General features: G+C 42.4%; 1 protein-coding gene across 1 annotated transcript; it reads right to left on the bottom strand.

The window, feature by feature from the left end:
- Nucleotides 1-28: 28 nt before the first annotated feature.
- On the bottom strand, nt 29-22,958 carry ALDH6A1 (aldehyde dehydrogenase 6 family member A1). Its single transcript, XM_060262239.1, has 12 exons — nt 22,839-22,958; nt 21,822-21,878; nt 20,793-20,867; nt 13,109-13,270; nt 12,159-12,237; nt 11,392-11,694; nt 8,481-8,602; nt 6,270-6,459; nt 5,546-5,727; nt 2,578-2,757; nt 1,558-1,656; nt 29-1,277 (listed from the first exon to the last, which is right to left on the bottom strand). Exons 1-12 carry the CDS (start codon nt 22,893-22,895, stop codon nt 1,173-1,175), a joined length of 1,611 nt encoding a protein of 536 aa, XP_060118222.1. The 5' UTR covers nt 22,896-22,958; the 3' UTR covers nt 29-1,172.
- Nucleotides 22,959-23,018: the final 60 nt, after the last annotated feature.

Below are 23,018 nucleotides of genomic sequence, written 5' to 3'. Positions count from 1 at the left end.
TAAATGGTGTTAAAAAACCCCAAAAGGATTCTGAATTTAAAAACTATTTATTCATGATTAACACATCAGAAGCCCCTCTAGCATACAGATGAAAACCCAATTTAACTGATTTAAGTGCTTGCCAGTTGCAAAAGGGTAGAATACAAAAGAAGTTCATGCATTGTTGGAATAGATAAAACAAAATCCAAAGCATGATTTTCAAGCTTAAGTACTTTGTCAGTTGTTGTTACTCCATCAGAGATATTAAACCAAAAACTACATCATCCGATGACTGTACCAGTCACAACTAAACTATGTCCACTATCCAAGCCCTCCATCTGCAAAGTCATATGTGCGTATAGCATGTAGATCAAAGGACCTGCCTAGAACTAGCCCTAGAGCCTACAATTAAAGGAAGTTCTTTGCTTCCATTCGGTTGAGCAATGGAAAGCAATACCTCAAAGACTATTAGAAGTATTTTTAGTTTCTGGGAGGACTTGTAGCACTGAAAAGCAGAAACAATTACACAGTACTCTGGCTTCAAGAACATTAAACAGTGTGTAGGCACACTGCTCTGAAAGGCAAGGATGTTCATTTTGAAATCAAATTTTCATCTTGTGTACATACATGGTGAGGTCTAAATCCCCAAGCAAAAAGCAAGGTTTCATGCACTCCTCATTGTGCTATTGAAATTGACATTTTCTGTGCTTTAAATTCTTGAAAATTGCTCATTAAAGTTAAGGATTGCTCAGTTTTGTCTTTCCCAAAATATATTGCTCTGTTCTTCAAGGGGACAAAAAAGATGAGTTGGATTTTTACAGCAGCAGAATACAACAGATGTAAACAGAGTGGTAGCAGCATCTGAAGTAACTGGCACTGGAAACTGTAACATTCCATGGAAAACACAGCCTTAATTTCAATACTGTGAAATGGACAGAAGAAGCAGATCCTATTTGTGTGGCTGCTCACAGTACAGTGTTTTCTCTACTAGAGAAACTCATAAGAAAAATGGAGCTTAGCTAATACATAGATGGAAAAAAATCTGAAAATTCTAAACTTAGAAGTTAAAGGCCCATAGCAAATTTGATTTGAAATGAAGGTCCTGAAATGAAAAGCGCAATACTAGTAATGAATGTCCAGAAGTAGCCTGCACTGTGGAAGTGCAGCATCTCTAACCACTGCAAGAAGCCACTTTAGTTCCCCATGGTTGGCATAACTACAGCAGGCCTAGCAACAACGGCATCTTCTTCTTTCCACTGAGATGTGATTGTTTTCAACTGTGTGTAAAACTGCACCCCCTGAAAAAGAATGAAGAACAAGTATCAGAGAATGAACCTTAGATGTTCTAGGTGGTTTGTCAAAGACATTTCCCTCCCCACCCTGAGGCAAGTGCAGTTTCTACTTAGGAATTCCTCCTGAAAACATAACTTTTTCCTTTAATACTCAGAAACCTAGCATGCTGTTAAGTTCTCCCTTCCCAGTGTCCATCTCATAGAAGTCTGTTACTATGAACAGTGGCTGCAGCAAGACATTGGGAGGCGAGGAAAGAAACAATTATGTATCTTTTCAAAAGCTTACCTGTTTACCATAGAAATTGGTATCTCCTCTGAAGGACCCACGAGAGCCAGTGAAGGAAAACATTGGTAAAGGCACTGGAATTGGAACATTTACACCAATCTAGATGGAGCCAAGCCAAGAACTATATTATACAACAAATCAAATGTACAAAATGTAGTATGCAGTAGTCAGTGACAGGGGAGCACTAAAGCTGGTCTGTGATTTAAGCAACTCAAGTTCAAATCAATGTTCCTCCTTGGACTCATTAAGCAGTCACTAAATTATTTTGCAGCCTTAGTTCTTAATAAAATAAGTAGATTCAAGTCCAGTAGCATCTTAAGAGACCAACAATATTTTCAGGGTATATCTATCACTTGGATAGCCCAGGAAAGCTTGATCTCAGATGCTAAGCAGGGCCAACTCTGGCAAGTACTTGGAATACCAGAGCCTGGGGGCAGGGGCAGGCTTTATTCAGCTACCTGTCTGACTATCCTTCAGGCCCCCAGTAGGGGTCAGTAACCAGAGGTCACCATGACTTCCATGTGTACACAAACACAGACACACGCACATTTAAAAAAATATAAAAATACCCCCCAAAGATTTTCAGGGTGTAAGCTTTTGAGAGCCAAAGCTCCATTCGTATCTGACGAAGGTAGCTTTGACTCTCAAAACTTAACGCTGAAAATCTGAAGTACCGTACTACTAGACTTAAATCTAACTGTTTTACTGCAGACCAACAAAGCTACCCTCTGCTAATAGTTAATGTTCTTCCAGAGCTACAGGGAGGCAGTCTTGTGAAAGGGTTCGTTTGATGTAAGAAATCCAGCTATCCACAGCTAAACTCTCTGAACAGCTCAAATATTTTGCTTTACAATAAGTCAGACCCAAACTGGTCCCTCTAGCCCAATATTGTTTTCTGATTGGCAGCAGCTCTCAGATCTTTTCACAACTCTGATACTTAGAGATTTAGTTGAAGATTGAGTTATTGTGCCTTAGGGGCTTGACCAAGGTCTCTTGACATGAAAAATAACCTTTACGTACCTGCCCAACATCCACTAAATGGGAGTATTTCCGAGCTGTGGCACCATTAGTGGTAAAAATTGCAGTCCCATTCCCATAGGGATTCTCATTTATGATTTCAATGGCTTCATCCAGAGTGTCTGCTTCCAGAACCACTAGGACTGGTCCAAAGATTTCCTCCTTATAGCAGGTCATATTAGGCTATCAAAAAAAAAAAAAAAGTTTGGATTGCATGGCACACAAGAAAGATACTACAAAAATCTTGAAATGATATTCCAAAGACCATCAGTGTAGGAATGCCCCTTGTACTTTTTCACACAGTGGCTACTATTTCATGCTATATTCTATTGTTCATAATATAAATTGGTGCATTGGCCATAGGCTGGTTGAGATGTGGGAAGCTCACGTTCAGATCCCAGCTCAGGCACTCCACTCACTGTGGACAGTCTCACAGCTTAACCAGTCTTTTTAGGATTGTTGGGAAGCATTCACTCTGACACTATAAATGTTTACTTCAAAATAAGCCCCACTGAGTTGAATGGAAATAACTCCCATGTAAATTTACACAGCACTGCAGATTCAAACCCCATTCCAAGCTCCTGGCAGCAAGGGACAGGGAACAAAAACCTGACCCTTTTGTTACATACACTCTCTTAGAGCAGCACAGTTGCTAATTTCAGTCTGACTGAGAATGTTCCATCATGTAGAACTTGTTGCTTGCAACTTTAACAATTCATTCTTCCTATTCTCCCGTCTTGGTGGATGGCAGAAAGAGGAAATACTTTGCTCTGTCATGGAAGTGTTCTGCTTCCAGCTGCAATCATGCCTTCAACAAGAGAGCAGGGAGCAAACTCAGCCCTGCACTTTCTCACAGGAAATGAGCACCAGTCTTACTTCTTCCTCCACACAGCAAGTTAAATTGAGAAGATTGGTAACAACAAAAATGCTGTATTGCTATGTGGAGACTTAAGAAGAACATAGCCTCAAGTCTGGTAGAAGAGCACACAGGCAGAAACAGCTTCTCTTACCCTCAGTTGTACTGAGGAATATCAGAAAGCTATGGCCCACTTCGCTTGTTATAAAATCAATTCACAGCCTGACCCCTTGTTGGTGTTGTGTTACTGTTAATATGCCTGTCATGTCTAAGGTAATCCAAAACTCAGCATCTGAAAAAGTGAACTCTGACTCACATAAGGTCATGTTGGAATAAATGTTAGTCTTTAAAGTGTCACTGGACTTGCATAATTCGACAGAAAAGCCACCCCACTGAAATTCTAAAACCCAGCATGTCTGTCTTGTTACCCAAGATGTCCACTTGCCATGTTTTAACTCAGGAAGAAGCCTTCATTGTCTCTCACATTCAATACAGCCACCACAAACATGCTGTCAGCCACCCCTTAATTTAAGCACAACATATTTCACCAGCTAGGTGCCATGCCATTTTAAACATTTCACTATACACCAAGAAACAAATTTGACCTCAGTCCACTGAGGAATAGCAGAAAGATCATCCTAAGAGACATTACTTTTCCCTTCCTTAAGTGTTTAATTTCTTTGTAGCTGACATGCAACTAACATAAGAACATAAGAGAAGCCATGTTGGATCAGGCCAATGGCCCATCCAGTCCAACACCCTGTGTCACACAGTGGCCAATATATATATACACACACATACACATTCTGTGACTAACAGAACAAAAAAACCCCAGGTGCCACCAGAAGGTCCATCAGTGGGGCCAGGACACTAGAAGCCCTCCCACTGTTGCCTCCCTAATCACCAAGAATACAGAGCATTACTGCCCCAGACAGAGAGTTACATCAATACCCTGTGGCTAATAGCCACTGATGGACTTCTGCTCCATATGTTTATCCAATCCCTTCTTGAAGTTGTCTATGCTTGTAGCTGCCACCACCTCCTGTGGCAGTGAATTCCATGTGTTAATCACCCTTTGGGTGAAGAAGTACTTTTATCTGTTCTAACACAACTGCTCAGCAACTTCATTGAGTGCCCATGAGTTCTAGTATTGTGAGAAAGGGAGAAAAGTACTTCTTTCTCTGCCTCCTCTGTCCCATGCATAATCTTGTAAACCTCTATCATGTCATCCCGCAGTCGATGTTTTTCCAAGCTAAAGAGCCCCAAGCGTTTTAACCTTTCTTCATAGGGAAAGTGTTCCAACCCTTTAATCATTCTAGTTGCCCTTTTCTGGACTTTTTCCAATGCTATAATTTTTTTTGAAGTGTGGTGACCAGAACTAACACTTCTGCCCCAACACCTGATACCTATCAGAAACTAGGGGGGAAGTCACTGTTCTCAATAAGAATTCCTCACAGTTCCCATCTTCTTTTTGGGGAGTCTTTCCCTCTTCAGCTGCTACCACCTCTAGGTTTTATCTGCCACTCTCTCTGTTTGATAATAGGAGGAACATCAAATAGGGCTATCTGGTTAGCTTGACCACAACAGTCAAGACACATAGTCAGTTTTTATATCTTAAACAATTGCAAACTTTATTCTTCTGAAACATCTCCAGAGGGCATACAGGTTACAGAACTGTGGTGCAGAGAGTAATAAAAGAAATGAAACAGACAACACCTGAACATCTGATCTCTCCTTCCTCACTGGGAGATTCAAATGGGTATGTATAGTCAGGATTTTGCTCTTTCCATGGTTAGGTTCACCCAACAGTGGCACACATACAGAAAAACTCCTCTCCAATTCTTTCCCACATATGTAAAAAGGTCTTAGCCAATCTGTGTTTTGGAGTTCCAAATGCCTAGGCCAGCCAGAACTCATTCAGTCAACAGAAAGGTGCTAGTATTTCAAAGAGATTCAAAGTTTTCACTCCCATTGTGAACGCCACACCTATCCAGCCAGATGAGGTTTCCCAGTCCCAGTGTTGCCACAAACACTGGTCAGCCTCAATAAATGTCAACCTCTTCGTAGGATGAAACAGTCCCTCTTTTGCTCTCATGTGTGACAGCAACAGCTCACCTTGACCTTAGCCAGTATAGTCGGTCCAACGAAATTGCCATTTTCAAAGCCTTTCACTCTAACATTTCGTCCATCAAGAAGAATTTTGGCCCCTTCCTTCAAACCACTGTCAATGAGTTGACAGACACGTTCTTTGGCCTGGGGGCTGATCAAAGGCCCAAGATCTGCTCCAGGTTGGTCTCCTATGATAAAATAGGAAGGCTGTTCAAAATCAAACATGTGGCAATAAAACAGAGCTAGCAGTGGTTGGAGTGTCAAACTAGGAACCTGGATAGCTAGGTTAGAATACCTACTCTTACCATGGAAGCTTGCCCAATGACCTTGAGCCAGTTACACATTCTCAGCTTAATGTATCTCACAGGGTTGTTGTAAGAATAAAATTGAGGACAAGAAAACAATGGAAACCACTTTGGGTCCCCATGGAGAAAGGCATTCAAAATCCCTTTCAATGCAGTTAACTGTTCAATTATGCAAGTGGCAATTTTTCATGATAACGCAATGCAATGAGTTCTAATATGGTTTTTGCTACATAAATCAAGGAGCATTCTGGGGAACTCTAGCAGAGATCATCCCTAAAGGGAAGTCCTACAAAAATAGCAAAGACTAGCGCTCAACACTTGCCCCATTAATTTGCCAAACCCATTCATTAAAGACTATTTGAATGTTCAGACCTACCAAATGGCACCATTTCACAACTTTGGTAATATAACACACAAATCAATACCTGCATTAACTCTCAGGTTCTTAGCTCTCTCCACAAGTTCTGGTAGCCATTTCTGAGAATCTCCCACCAAGATTGCCGTAGACAATGCCATACAACGCTGTCCAGCTGCTCCAAAAGCTGCACCCACCAACTGATTCAAAGTGTTCTCTTTATTGGCATCTGGCATTACCACTCCATGGTTCTTAGCTCCCTAAAAGAGGGGACACAGTTCTTCAAATCACCATAGACTTAACCATCTCCAGCTCATCAAAGACAAAGTGGAGTAGGTACATGCTCCAAGACACAGCAAAAAGAAATTTGCTTCATTTCCAAACTGATCACCACTTCTGAAGACTAACTTCTAGAAAAGATCTGGTTAGCTAATGGTTCCACTGGTCTCCTGCCTTGCTTTTGAATACAATGACCAAGAATCCAATGCTTTCCATAAGCACTTCCACGTCCACGCAGTGATGGGGGTAGGACAGCCAACTTTTCCTTCCAGCATCCCGTTCGGCATCTTTAACTTTTGGGGGCTTTTCATGAGGCAGCTGAAAACCTGCCTTTTGTTATATATATTGCTTTGGATCATAGCATGGTTAGCAAAATAACCAGATGAGAACTATTTTGATTGACACAATGTACACAGACCCTCTGCAGACCTTACTTCTACAGTTACCTTTGAACTGGTGAATCTTGGTCACTGTGGAGCACTACTTGCAGCACATTATAATCTACAACATGCAGGTTTATCAACAAGGAGTAATTCAGGAAATCTAGTTTTAACATAGGGGGTTGAACTTGAAGACCTCTGGGTATATTCCAGGCTGAAAAAGTCCAAAGCATCTATCTTCTAAAAAGCTGGCAATGACACAGAATTCTCCCCAACCCCAACACAATGTTTGAGTCATGGAGAAGAAAGGGAGACAGTTATATGTAAATTGTCAACTGATTTATCTATAAAAGGTAGTTTAATGCTACTTATGGGCAATATTTATAGATAATAAAAACAACAGTAGTAGCAATATAAAGACCTTGAAAAGAACAGTTAATTAACTATGAAAAAAGCACCAATAATAACAGTCACAATCACCAGTGGTGTTTCAAACTAAGCATATTTGATCAGTGAGCATTTATGTGATCTCATCATATAGAATCTGGGTGCCTGATGATACATTTTGCCTTGAGTCAGGTCAGCCAAATGAACTAGCTCAAGTAAACACATATCAAGTTTTGACCTTAGACGTACCTTTTATAAGTAAATAAGTAGATGTGTCAAGTGTTTCTGTCTCAGAAAGATAAAACTAAGTCTCTGCAGTATGGGGTGAAGGGAAGAAAGAAGGGCTTCAGCTTCCCCATCCTTGCAATTTTCCTGGTTTGAAGGGGCCTAGGGCAGTTCTCCTCCTTGGGAGGGGAGACTGCATATATACTAACAGGCCATACATGTTTGCCTCTAATTAGGTAAATAATGCTGCCCAGAACTATTTTGGGACAGAAAGTAATGCAAGGGAGAGCACTGAAGAAGTCCCTTCCCTCCATACTGTAATTCTACTCCATATTGCACCCTGGTGTAGTTCACAATAATTCTCAACAGCTGTGAGTGGAACAAAGTCACACTTTTATAAGCCCTGACCTAGATAGCCCAGGCAAGCCTGATCTTGTCAGATCTCACAAGCTAAGCAGGGCCAACTCTGGCAAGTACTTGGATGGGAGACCTTCAGTAGGGGTCAGTCACCAGAGGTCAGCATGACTTCCAGGTGCATGCATACACACACAAAAAAAACCCACCCCAAAATAAATAAATGGGGGAAAGAGTCACACTGTTATGGCAAAACATATGGTAGTAAAGCTTCCTAAACATGCTCTATGTACCTATGACTCGAGAAAACAATAAGAGATCATAAACTTCTCTGGAGGTACTGAGCATGCATGGGGGGAGGTAGGGCTTTTCAAACTAGTTCAGAACAAACCCTCAATGAACATGTAACTGTCACCAAAATAATACTTGTACTTAGCAGGGGAAAAAAGCTTTGTTACTTTCAACATTTTCTGCTCAAGATTTGACTAACCACACTTAAAGTGTATGTATGCCTTTCTCATATGCAGAATAAGAAAACAATCACATCAAATTTTTATGAAGTTTCCAAACATTAAAGTTTTCAATATCTGAAAGTTTTCACAGGACAATCAACAGCTTTTCTAGATCCAGCTAGTTCTTTATTTTCTGGGCTTTACCATATTGGCCTGGACTCTCTTGCCATTCTTGGAACCCCTTTCGTAGATATGTTCTCCAGCCTGATTAGATCCCACAAAGCTGATGGCTTTGATATCAGGATGGTCACAAATAAAATTCACAGCTTTAAAACAAAACAGAAGAAAAATGTTCATTAGATTTTCTCATTACAAGTTCCTTCCTGGCCTCCATACAAGAAGAGGTGGGTTTTATATCCTGCTTTCCTCCACCTTTAAAAAGGCAAAAGTAGTCCCCTGTGCAAGCACCAGTCGTTTCCAACTCTGGGGTGACGTCGCAGCACGATGTTTTCATGGCAGACTTTTTACAGGGTGGGTTGCCATTGCCTTCCCCAGTCATCTACACTTTCCTCCACTTTTAAGGAGTCTTAAAGTGATATACAGTCACATTTCCTTCCTCTCCCCACAACAGACACCTTGTGAGGTGGGTGAGGCTGAGAGAGTTCTGAGAGAACTGTGACTGGCTCAAGACCACACAGCAGGCTTATGTGGAGGAGTGGGGAATCAAATCTGGTTCTCCAGATTAGAGTCCACCGCTCTTAACCACTATGCTGGTTTTTAACAGACACTCAGATTTTTTCCCTTCATTTTGCCCACATCCCAAGCATCCTAGATTCTCACTGAATTTCTCAAAGTCCCTATGAACAGACTGACTTAGCTTCCTACTCCTGACTCTTTGAGCTCCCAGACCACCATCAATGATCAAGTTTTCTTCAACTGGATTAGTGTTTGCAAAGAAAAGTTGTTTTTTTCCCCAACGTTTCAATGGCATGCTTATTTTTTTTTGAGGTGAGGACTCATCTGGATCAGTGTTCTGAAATACACACATAGGAAGGTGGGGAAGATACATATTTGGAATTAGTTAATAATTACCAGCACATGAGAAGGTGTCAGCTTTTGGGAAGAGGTGCACATCAAAAGGCCTCTCTTAACAGCATGGTATAGTGATTAAGAATAATGGACTCTAAGTACTGGTTTTATTCCATTCAAGAAGCCTGCTGGGTGACCCTGGTCCAGTCTCAGATCTCTCAAAACTCAACCCCACCTATCTCACAAGGTAACTCCTGTGGGGAAGGGAAGGGAATTCACTTCTAAGCTGCTTTGAGACTCCTTGGAATAGTGGAAAGTGGGATGCAAAAACCTTCTCTTCATCTTCTTGTTCAAGCTGAAGCTTTGGTTCAGACATAAGGTCTACAGAAATTTCTGCTCCTTTATCACCAACACCAAGCTGACAGTGACTTGGAGATAAGGGAGAATAAGAGGCATTTAAAGATGCAGGATGTCTTATCTGCCCCAAACATTTCAAGGCTGCCATAAAGGCCTACACATTCCTTGTTAACACAATTTGTGGAAACTTGTTAATTGGATCTGATGCAGCTGCAGAACATAAGCTAATTGGTTACATCACCTGATCAATAACACCAGTGATCAATTGGATTACAACATTGGGCCTATTTGATCAGCTAGTCTAAATCACACCAGCAGAGGTCATGTGACATAAAGAAAATAACCTTCATTCTAGTTTTTGCCCTTTCCTTGAACTGCTAGTCTTGGGACACTTTTTGGCTGGAATGGGCCAGGACAGCTGGGCACCTATTGATTTTGGACTTTAAAACTATCTTGGACTTTGCCTTGCTAAGTAACTTCTGGATTAGAGAACCACTGTTTGTAAGTATCTAGGTTAGTGATCTAACTTTGTTATTTTATTCTTATATGCTCCTTGTATATTCGTGCACATCCTTTTAAGAAAATCACTTTATATTTTGGTTTGTTCTTGAATTCAGGATGATTCATTAATTTATCTTTGGAGCTCATATTTGTACATGCAATCTGAGGGCTGAATCAGGCTCCTGTCAGGCCCCCGAGCAACTGGCTGTCATCTACAAATGTACAGAGCTGGTTTCTTGTTTAGACCCTGGAAGGGCTAGAGCAGGGGTGTTATTCGTTATGAGGGACAGATGTGACATAAATGAGACCTTGTTGGGTTGGGCCGAGCCATGCCATGCATGTATCTATTTAAGATTAGATAGCAGAGATATAAACTTTATAAAGGACATTGACAAATAATTTTTTTAAAAAACTTAAAACATGCTTAAAAGTTGGCACTCATTGGTTTAAAGGTACTTTCTTTGTATTTCTCCCATGAGATTCAGGGAACTGGGCAAAGGAAGCTCTGGCTCTTTCCTTTCACTGGCGGCGGCGGGGGGAGCCTCAGCCAATAGAAGAGAGGCTTGGCTCAGTAGCTCTGCTGTGCAATTGAGAGAGCCTGGCAAAGCAAGCTATTCCTCCCCCCTTCCTCCCCAAGGAAGGAGCCTCAGCCAATAGAGAAAATAGAGGTTTTGCTCTGTAGCTCCTGTGCAATTGAGCAAGCCTTGCAAAGCAAGCTGTTATGTGGAAGGAAGCAACATATAGGGAGAAGGAAGTAGATGACAACCAGTTGCTCGGGGGCCTGACAGGAGCCCTCCGAGTGCCTGATTCAGTCCTCAAATTGCATGTTAGAAGCTAGAGGCTTGGTCTCTTGATCTCTGGCTGTCTGGGTAGTTAAAGGGGGTGCTGGCAGCAATATCCTGAAATGTGCAGACTCACATTGCAGCCTTTTGTTTGCCCCAGCCAACTAGCCACCCTCATGGAGTAGGTTCCCTGACTTGGTTGTTTAAGCCCACTTGGCAATGCTGTGGAGTGCAAACCCTATTTTTCCAGCAGGCCTATGCCTACTGTGTCAGCTTTCTGTCCTTGTGTTGCTGCTACTGAGAGAAGCAAACTATAAATGCTTTAAAACAAAAAACCCCAATCAAATAAGTGTGTGAGATTTATGTCCGTCCAGTAATATCCTCATCAACCTCTTCCTGGATACATAAAAGTTCCCTAAGACTTTGAATGCCTGCCTTGCAACTACCTTCACGTTGCCCGTGGATGATGTTCAGTGTTCCATCTGGGGCACCGGCATCCTGTAGCAGCTTGGCAAGGAACATGAGGGCACCCGGCACACGTTCCGAAGGCTTCATCAAGAAAGTGTTACCACACACCATAGACATAGGGTACATCCAAAGAGGAATCATGGCTGGGAAATTGAAGGGTGCGATGCCTGCACATACTCCCAGAGGCAAGCGATAGGTATAAGTGTCCATATCTTTAGTGATAGAGGGAAGGGTCTCACCCAACATGAGGGATGTCACACTGCAAGCATGTTCAACAACCTCTGCAACAGAAAAAAAGGCACTACTCTGAATACCTCCAAACTGGTATGACTCGCTTATCTCTAGCATAACTACAGCCATCACTGTCCATAAGTACTTCCTGTTCTGCCAGCAGTAACCATCTGTTTGAGACTTACTTCCATTCAGAGCATGAACTTTGCCAATGGACACATACACTGCACTAATATCCTGTAAGGGATGTTATCATTATTATTATTTTTTTGGGGGGGGGAATGGAAAACAAACAGTATATCAAAGCCTAAAATGAAAAAAAAATCTGTGAAGTTATGAAAAGAAGGTTAAAGGCTCCAAAGAAAAGAGGATTCTATTTGTAATTTATGAGGAAGACTTTGAGAAGGCTATACTTCTATGGTCCTAGAACTCTAGCTCAGCAACCTTCCACTCTTCCCTCAGCCTGTGAAAGCTGTTATACATGTACAACAAGAGGCGTACGCAAGCAGCTTACGGAGGCCTCGGAACACATCTCCCTCAGCATCAGCCAGGGTCTTCCCTTGCTCCAAGGTGATGAGTTTTGAAATTTCTTTCTAGAGATAAAAAAAGAAGCCAAGAAGATATGGAAAGGGCATCTCAACACTGGTGAACATAGAGACCCTCTCACTCCACCCATAGAAACAAACAGCAAGAGACAGAACATATTATCATCACACAATGAGGAAGGGATGGCAAGATGTCTCCCCCCCCCCTCCACCAGCTCTCAGTGTGAATGGAGCCATGTAGATTATTCATTTGGAGAATGGCAACCTAAAGAGGTTAACATCATCATCATCAATATATCTCAATCCTGTGATATAGGTTGGGCTGAGAGAGGGTGACTGTCCCAAGATCACCCAGCAAGGTTCCGTGGAAGAATGAATATTCAAACCTGGATCTCTCAGACCTTAGTTCACAACACCACACTGGCTCTCTGGAATATTCCAGGCAAGTGGAAGAGGCAACTGTGAAACCGCATGTTTGGTTAGGCAAATGTTCCTCACCTTCATGTTCACAAAAAACACTTCCATCAGATATCAAAACTTCTTGAAATAATGCACACAAATACCACAGATAGATATATTTCTAGGCAGGCTATAAATGCCTCTTGGTTTATTTTAAGCTACTTTTCAGTTCAGACATGTTTTTATTAGCCTGGTTTTATTGGCTTGACTTACTTTTATCTTTTATTGCCTGATAATTTTTTTTAATTGAGAGCTTTCTTGACAGCAGGTTCTGGAGAGGTGGCACACATTTCCTAAATAAATAAGGAGCAGCATAACACCTGAATTGGTTATTTTGATTAAAAGTGTAAAGTGATTTGCAACCTTTATGTTTACTTGTTTTTGCAATCAATTCGTGGGGAAGTTTGTTATAATTCCAATTTTATACCAAATGAGTCAAAAACTGCTGCAGGCTCCTCACCAGATTGTCTTTGATGAGCTGCTGGTATCGCAGGAAGACTTGCTGCCGGCTCAAAATAGATGTCTCAGACCAATTCCGAAAGGATTTTTTGCACGAAGCCACAGCTGCTTCCATCTCACTCTGTGTGGCTTTTGGGACACGACCAACCACTTCACTGGTGGCCTGTTAGGACAGCAAACTAATGAAATTGTTGTTTTTTATGCCAGCACCCCTATAGTTGTCTAAAGCCTCAAGCCATCCTGGAACATAAAAAGGGGGCAACTAAAGGCACCCCCCCACACACACACACTTAGACCTAGAAGGCCAGGGTAAGAAGTCATATGGGTCAGACCCAGTCTTAAAAGAAATTAATGGTCAGTTAAAATTAGTAACAATGTGAAGAGACTCCCTTTACTTTTAAGGTGGACTTTCTTGCTAAAGGCCTTGATTAGCTGAGATAATTGCAGAGTCTAGCCACAAAATGGTGTTTGTGACGAAGGACAAATATTAAGACTTTTAAAAGGATTCTTAAAACAACGTCTAACACCTCAAAGAAAACAAACTGGTTTCCCTCCCTTGTCAATAATAAAGCCAAAAGTTCATTGCTTAGACCTGAACCTCTGTAAGCAAATATTCAATCACTGGTGGTGGTGGTTGTTTTTAAGTTTTTTTTAGTTAATCAAGTCAAGTCAAAGTCAAGTCAAATTTATTTTTATATCCCGCCCTCCCCCGCCAAAGGCGGGCTCAGGGCAGCTCAGACATGGAAACCATGATTTACATAAAATACAATACAATTAAACACGAATTTTAAAATACAGTTCAAATACACAAATTAGTTAAAATAAAAACAGATGTTATAATCAGGATAATAGCACAATTTTAGGTCACAATTAGCTTAATCTCTAACAGATACTAGCCAAGGAAATAAGTTTCTCCCACCTGACAATAGGAAATACAATAAATTCAGTCTGACTCACAGGACACACATACACCCCTCAAAGATATGAAATTAAGTCTTGGATTCAGCCACACACTGTAGGTCGTGTTTTGCCATCTAAGCCTCCTTTGACACCAAAAAGACTTTTATGGAATTTTGGAGTACCAAAACTTTTTCTAGGACTCCCATTCCCACCAGATTCAGTAAGGGGGGGCATGACTAGCAAGAACCCCATAATTTTATAGCGAGAGAAACCTGTTCCAAAGTTAAAACCATTTATTAAAATCAAAACCATAATGCAAATACCTTCCAAACATATAAGAATCTAGTATGCGGTATATGACATTAATTCAAAATTCAATACTTAAAACATCGTGCACAGTATTTTATAAAAGATATCCTTGGATGTTCTTGCCAAGGCCCAGAGAAATGGGGTGCTGGCAAGAACATCACAGAACAAGAATAAAATCACATATTAAATACCTTTTCCCATCCATAGAAGCTAATGTAATAATAATAATAATAATAATAATAAATTTTATTTCTACCCCGCCCTCCCCGCAAAGCGGCTCAGGCTAATGTAATTGTCAGTTAGGTCTGTGACAAGCCTATAACGTACTGGACAAAACCCAACCCCTTTCATACAGTAAGGCATGAACTTTGACTTAGTTAAAACAATACTATAAGGGCCAGACTATTCTGGCATTTCTTCAAATGTATATTATCTATACCAGTGGGTCAGAAAGCTCTCAGACAAACACCACTTCACGAGTTCTTGCAGAGCCTGGCAGTCTAATGTTTAGGCTCTGGAGCTATTACCCTTGATACAGAAAATATAAACTCTTTTCTAAGACACGGATCCCCTGCTTAGAGACAATGCACTGCATCTGTGCTGCAGAGGGCCTTGGGAGAAAAGCAAACTTTCTAATAGTTAGGCAGTAAGTTGACTCAGCCTTCCATCCTTCTGGGGTCAGTAAAATGAGTACCCAGCTTGCTGGGGGGAAGTGTATGACTGGGGAAGGCAATGGCAACCCACCCTGTAAAAAGTCTGCCGTGAAAACGTTGTGAAAGCAACGTCACCCCAGAATCGGAAACAACTGGTGCTTGCACAGGGGACTACCTTTACTTTAAGTGAACAAATGAGAACAAAATTAATGTATACATGAGTCTCATTTAAATTCCACCACGGAGACAACTTGATCTTTTCAAGATTGGTAGCTATGATCTAATCCCCCCCTTTTAAATCTTTCCCTCCTTCTCTGATTATGGCCCACAGTCCCCTGCTCTTCCTTTTCCATGTTTCCCACCATAACTCCCCCTCTAAGATATCCAAGCCTCCTTCTTGAATTATCGTATCTAAGCCCACTTGTGGGGAGGACAAGATATAAATGCAATAATAAATAAATATAATTAAATAAATATTTTGTTTTATTTCCCTTTCTCATTTAGCCTTCCTTCTCATGTTCCTCATGAAGAAGCCATGAGTGAGATGTAATTGGGTAGCTTAATCATCAAGGATATCAGTAACTGCTGAATTAGGACTTACCAAAGTACATTCTTGAAATATTTTATTCTGACTTGCCAAATGTTTTCTTTTTTCCACTGCCTTTTAAATTTCTTTTCTATCTTGCCTTCAATCTATCCATTTGTAACACTTTTCCTACAATGGGCTCATTTTAATGGAAAATACCATACCATACCAATCTGCAATCTGTATACACAAAGGCTCAAGATCCAAGAGGTCCAGAGCTGCAAGCAGATGGCCAACAGAGTTAATGCAAAATAATTAATACAAACACGTAGTTCTTCACACATATCAGTAGAAAGCCCACTGTTTGGGGGAAGGGTGTCTGAAGAACCAAGTCGAATTGAGGTGATGAGAGGAGAAGTGCTAGCACTATGAGGGCAAATTAAAAACCGTTAAGTCTGCAGGTCCAGTTGGTAAAAAATTCAAAAATCAGCCTCTGTGCTGTATGACTGGAAAACAGCAAATGTTACCCCAATTTCTAAAAAAGAGCTTCAGAGGGGATCTTGGAAATTATAGGCCAATTAGCCCATCATCATTTCCAGGTAAAGTGGTAGAACCTGTTATTAAAGACAGATTTATTAAGTACATCAAGGAAGAAAGTATGCTGAGGGAAAATCAACATGGCTTCTGGAAAGGGAAGTCCTGCCTTACCAAACTCTTGGAGTTCACTGAGCAGGTTAACAAGCATATAGACAAAGCTGATGTGGTAAACATCACATACCTGAACTTCCAATAGGGCTTTGACAACATACTTTACCAAAGACTCCTGAGTAAGCTTAGCAATCATAGGACAAGAGGATGGATTCTCTTTTGGATTAAACGTTGGTTAAATAGCAGGAAGCAGAGAGCAGAAATAAATGGACAGTTCTTGCAAAGTAAGCAGTGATCTCCCAGTAGGATCGGTACTGGTGCTGTACTGGATTGGTGTTGGTGCTGTACTGGCTTCCAGGCTCTGAGTATCAGGTGCCAGAAATCAGGCAAAGCAATGTCATTTAATACAAGGTCAGGAGGCAGGCAAGGGAGAGTCGGCAGCTTAGCATCTATCACACACATTGCATCCACACCTAACAGCTTCTCTTGTCTGGTTTTACAGTCCCACACCTAAGGGTCATGCTCGCAACCACTTACTCGGAATCAATCCTGCAACTACTTGTCTTTGTTACGAGCAAGCAACTGGCATCAGGCCAGGAGGCTTGTCTGTAGCTTCGTTCTCAGCCTTTGCTGTGCTCTAAGGGTATAGGTGACACTGGTGGGCTGGGAATGGCCAATTGAGGCTCACCTGGTGAATCAAGGCTGGAGGGTGTGGTGGCTCTGCATCAGTATTAGCTGTGAATCCTGACAAGCCTGCAGTTCATTTTCCTGCTGGTCAGCTTCTGTTAACTCAAGGCTGACTACATGGAGATCCTCTTCTCATGAGGAGCCCTCACTATTGCTCAGCCCTGGCTAACTCATGACAGGTGCTATTTAATTTGTCCATTAATGATTTGGGATGGAGGCTGCACAGTGTGGTAGCCAAGTTTGCAGATTATATCAAATTATTAAGGATGATGAAAACCAAGGCAGATAGTGAAGAGCTACAGCAGGATCTATCAAAATTGAGTGAGCGGGCAATGATGTGGCAAATGAAGCTCAACATAGGTAAATTTAAAGTAATGCACATTAGAACAAAAATAATAATTTAAAATACATGCTAAGGTCAGAACTGGCTGAGATTGAAAGATATCTTTAGGTTGTTGTGTTAACCCAGTGTGCTGCAGCATGAAAAAGCCAAACTCTATGCTAGGAATTATTAGGAAAGGGACTGAAAATAAAATACTATAATGCCCTTTTATAAAGCTATGGCGCAGCCTTACTTGGAATACTGTGAGCAGTTCCAGTAACTGTAGCTCAAAAAGACAAGTGCAGAATGGGAGAAAGTACAAGGGGCAGCCAAGATGATTGGGGGTTGGAGCACCGTTCCTATGAGGAAAGTCTAGACAGTCTAGAAAAAAAAGAAAGCTAAGGGGAGACATGGTAAAGATTTATAAACTTACGCTAAGGCTAGCAAAATTGGATAGAGGTAGCAACTCCTTTCATACTAGAACTCAGGGGTACACAATGAGATAGCTGAGAAACAGATTAAGAACAGGGAAAAAGAAATACTTAGTCAACAAGGAATTAAACTGTGGAATTAATTGCCAGGAAGGCACTGGTACCTATAAGCAGGCCATAGCCCGAAAATTTTTGGTGAGGGGACCCAGGGAAGCAGCAGAAAGCTCTGCAAAAGCGGAGGTGGCGGGCGGTTTTGCAGGGCTTACTGGTGCTTCCTTTTGCCGCAGATCCAGAGCTAAAGCTCCAGAGGGCACTGGAAGGCCAGCAGAGGAGCGCTGGCCTCCCTGCAGCTTTTCCTGTAATTGCCCGGGGGGGGGGTGGGGTGGGAAAGAGTCCCAGGAGGAGCCGGCGCTTCACGGGGTGGGAGGGAGGGGGGAGGCACTGTGGAGGGGGGCGCGGGCTGTGAGAGCCATACTAGCCAAAGGAGGGGCCATACTAGTCAAAGGGGGGGGTTCGATGGAGGGGCTGTGCCCCCCCCCCGGTGGCTACAGGCTTGCCTATAAGCACAGTTAGCTTCACAGGGTGTGGGGGCACTACACAGATGGAGGAGAGGTCCATCAATGGCAACTAGCATGGTCCTTGATGACAGCTTCCATATCCAAAGGCAGCAAACCTCTGAATACCAGTACTGGGAGGCAGCAGCAGGGAAAGGTCATGGACTCAATGCTATCTGCTCTCCAGGGCAATTGGCTGGCTGCTACAAGAAACAGGATTCTGGCCATGTTCTTTCTAATCCCTCCCCTACACCCACTGAGTGGAGCAGCTGACATCCTGAGCAGAATATAACTGCTATAATATTAAAATGGGCAATGGGCAGTGCAAGACCCTACATGGCTGCAAACTACAGCTGGGCCTTTCTGTATTAATGAGCACACAGCTTAAAGGAAACACTGGTCCTATCCAGCAGATTCATAAGAACATAACAAGAGTACTGATGGATCACATCAGTGGTCTTTCTAGTCTAGTATCCTGTCTCATACAGCGGCCAACTAGTTCCTCTGGAGAGCCAACAACAGGGCATAGAGACCAAGGCCTTCTCTTGATGTTGCCTCTTGGTTCTGGACTTCAAAGAATTAATTATTAGTGCGTCTGAAATGTAAAGGTTCCCTCAGTCACCATGGCTAGTAGCCATAGATAAACTTATCCTCCATGAATCTATTTAATCCCCTTTTAAGGCTTTTTGTTCCTCTGGCCACCACTACATCCTCTGGTAGCAAATTCCACATTTTAATCACTCTGTATGTAAAATAATATTCCCTTTTTTCCATCCTGAGCATACTGCCCATCAGTTTCATTGGATACTCTTGAGTTCTAGTATTTTGGGAGAGGGACAAAAAGTTCTCTTTATCAACCATCCTATGCATAATTTTTATAAACCTCTAACATGTCCATCCTTAGTTGTCTCTTTTATAAATGAAAAAGATTCTACAGCCTTTCCTCATAGGGAAGGTACTTCAACTCCCTAATCATCTTGGTTGTCCCTCCTCTGCACTTTTTCCAGCTCTGCAATGTCCTTTTTGAGATACGGGGACCACAACTGTACACAGTATTCCAAATGAGGTTGCACCACAGATCTATACGGGGCATTACAACATCAGCCATTTTATTCTCAATCCTAATAACCCCTAACATAAATGTGCCCTTTTCACTTCTGCAGCACACTGGGTTGATGCTTTCATTGAGTGGGTGACAACGATACACAATAACCCCAAGATCTTTTCCCCTCTCATTCTCAGCTAGTTCAGACCCCATAGGGCTATACTTGAAGTTGAATTTTTTGTCTTAATGTGCATCACTTTACACTTAGTGACAATGAACTTCATTTTCCATATTATCACCCACTCACCTAATTTGTGGAGGTCCTCTTGGAGCTCTCCACAGTCAGCCTTGGTTTTCACCCATCCTGAATAATTTGGTGTCATCGGCAAACTTGGCTTGTCACTCACCCCTAGTTCCAGATCACTGATTAATAAATTAACTAGTACCAGCCCCAATACCAATCATTGTGAGGCCCCACTGCTTATTCCACTCCATTCTGAGAACTGTCAGCTGATTCCTACTCTTTGCTTCCTGTCATTTAACCATAAGATAACTGTCCTCGTATTCCATTATTCTTATGTTCTTAGTGGGGTGCATATGTGAATGACCACATCCATGTACTCCTACCTGGTCCGGTATACCACCAACTCAGGAATATTTTAACATTCTCTTCCTAAAAACCATTGTAAAAATGGAAACTTTTTCATTATATGGGGTGGAAATTTTTGTCCACAAACAGTAGAAGAAAGCTGAAAAACTAAAAATAATGTGCGGTGCCCTAGGATAATCTCCATATAAAATCAACTGACTACCCCAGTCATTCTCCAGATTTATAACGGACTGCCATTCTGATTTATAAATATTTGTGGAAACCCCATCCCACCCCTCTCTGCCTCCCTCATCAATGGGACACCTAATTTTCAAAATGAATGTGGCAAAGTGTGTGTGCCCCATGGAGGCTCCCATCTGCTAACATCCTCAGAACAATTCAGTGAGAACCACATCAGCTACTCTTTAGAAGCAAGCTTAGGTAAAATGTATTAGCCCTGATTCAAGTTCTAATCTCATCCCCAGACTGGAAGCTGACATCAAGAAACCACCCTAATTGTTAATAATGTCTAGCAAGAAGCCATCAAAACAGGGGTCAGCCATCAAAACAGTTGGAAGGACCCAAGAAAAACTTCCAGAGCTGATTACAGAAACAGAAAATCCGTACAAACCTGAATGTCCAGTATTCGACTGAAAAATGCTAAAGGCTATCGTTTCAAAGCATAGAAAAAACTCTGATCTTTATGGTTTAAAGCTTTACGTTGGATAAGAGAGTGAAACCCGGTTAAGTTTTTATACCTGACAAAACTATGCTTTTACTGCATTAGGATTGTACCTCCTTGGTGCCACTCAGTCATTTAGAATTTCTAGGGCTGAGCTACTGGATCCCTGTAATCAACCACCATGTTTTGTGCCTGAGACAACTAGGAAGCTAGGTGACAACAGGTAGTGGTAGCTCTACACGCTTACATTTCTAAGGGTTTTTTTTTAATACACTTCTTTCTCCCATTGTCAACTATGCAATCCTTTTTGAGCACAGAAAGAAAACCTGCTTCACTTACTGGGTTGTGGATATCAATCCATTCATTGCTTTTAGACTCAACAAACTTGCCATCAATGAATAGTTTGGTTGTTGGCTGTGGAAGACAAAGCACCAGTCAGTGGCCAGATTACCCAAATGCTGCTGCTATTATGATTATTGTTGTTGTTTCTATAACACCCTGCAAGTGCGTAGTGCTTTTCACTCTGAGGAACCTGCAATCTCAATTTGACCTAAGACAAACAACCAAAGAAGGAGAAGGATACAGCAACAGGGATAAAACAGAAGAGTGATTTGTAGGGGAGCAGAAATCCCTTTCGCCATCCAACCCCACATGCTCTGGTTCCAATCTTCTCTCCCCTTCATCATCTGTCTGGTCTTTCTGCCTTCCCTCTGTCTTGCCTGTTTCCATGCCTGGTTCTCCTACCTGGAAGTGCTCACACCTGCCCATTCTGCCTGACCTCTGATTGCCCACTGGCTTAGTCCTCTTGGCTCCCCCCACACCTGTCCATATAGTTTTCCCTTCCACCAGTAGCTCCCTCACCCAGTGTTTTCTCCCCCACCTCCACTTCACCCCAGGAAGGAAGGTCCTGATTTGCCTGCAGCAATCTTGCAGTCAGACCCGAACAGGATTGTTCACTCCACCATTAGCCATGGAGAACATGGTCATAGAATCACAAAGTTGGAAGGGACTTCCAAGGCCATCTAGTCCAACCTTTTGCACAGTGCAGACACTTCAAAATACCCCCCACACATATCCCCAGTGACCCCCGCTCCATGCCTAGAAGATGGCAAAACCCCCCAGGATCTCTTGCCAAAGTGGCCTGGAGAAAAATTGCCGACCAACCCCAAGTGGCAATCAGCATTTCCCTGGGTGTGTAAGAAAGGGCCACAAGAACTAAGCACTGATGCAATCCTTCCTGCCCTCCTTTCTCATGATCTGCCTAATTCACAGAATCACCATGGTATGGGGAAAAGCTTTTTAAAGGGGTAATTTCTATTTCTTCCTTCCCTGTTGATTTCCAGTGTCTTAAGTAAGAAAGCAACTCACCACTGAAGAAGATGAGAATGATAAGGAATGCCTGTTAAGATTCACCTTCCCAGGGATCTATAAAACAGAAAAACAGAGCTTAATTTTTTTTAAAACAGAGTTTGTTAAATCCTATGATCCATGTGTTAGTTCTAGAAGATATGGTTTGCTCGGCAAAATTAGTTCATAGCAAATATGTTTGTGGTGATGCTACACAGCTGAAGGAGCACATCACAAAACATCAAGTCTAGCTATTGCTCCACAATCACACAGCACAGCTCAACTACGACTAAGGCAGCAGTTCAATGCACACTTACAGAGAGTAAATTCCATGGTTTCAATAGGATGTACTTCCAGGTAAACATACTGATAAAGAACCCCAGTAAAGACTATGATAAGGCATGGGTAAGTTGAAAGTAAACTGTGGTATGCAGGAGATCCAGAGAAAGGCGAACCAACCTGCAGCTCTGAGCCTGTCAGCAGCCACTGGTCTGTCAACACCAAGCAGACCCCCTCCTTGCAGTCCTGACAGGACAGTTCCAATCGATCCTGGCTGCCAGAGACCCTCCAGGAACTTTCCAAGTAAATTGGATTACCGGAGCAGCCTGGCACCCGAGCATGCACTGAATCCAGTTTACTTGGAAATATTGCAAGAAACTCTACCGTTCCTCCATAGAGTTCAGGTTGCCATACGCGCCTCCATCTTATATTGCCAACATCCCTGTCAGGTAGGAATACTAGATGCAGTAGTCTGCTAAGAGCACCTTTCCGTAAGGTTTAGGGGCATTTAACGCAAGCTGCGGCCAGACTTGTCTCTCATCGAAAGAGGGTGTGGCGAGTGTGATGGAACCAAGAGGTTAGTCCCATTCCCAGGCGAAGCCCTGCTTCTGAACAGTCTTCAAAGGCGTGCAAACAGCGGCGGGGAAAGGGTAGAGACAGAGTTCAAGGATAATCGCCCGCTTATATGACAGCACCGAACCACTGGAAAAGGTGACTCCCCTCCCCCGAAGGCGCTGCAGCCCCATCGTGCAATCTCACCCCGAGCCAGAGACGCCGCCCTCCCTGAGAACCCCGAATTGCAGCCACCACCGCCATGCTGCCCGAGATCACCTGCCAAAGCCTCCCCCAAAGCCAGCTCAACAGTCTTAACTGACCAATAGCATTAGGATGCCAGCTTCAGCTCCGCCCATTTACAGCTTAACGAGCCAATAGGATATA

Source organism: Heteronotia binoei, chromosome 21 (assembly GCF_032191835.1).
Source record: "Heteronotia binoei isolate CCM8104 ecotype False Entrance Well chromosome 21, APGP_CSIRO_Hbin_v1, whole genome shotgun sequence".
NCBI classification, from domain to species: domain Eukaryota; kingdom Metazoa; phylum Chordata; class Lepidosauria; order Squamata; family Gekkonidae; genus Heteronotia; species Heteronotia binoei.
Note: the sequence above shows the minus strand (reverse complement) of the source record. Positions and strands in the feature narration are given on the sequence as shown.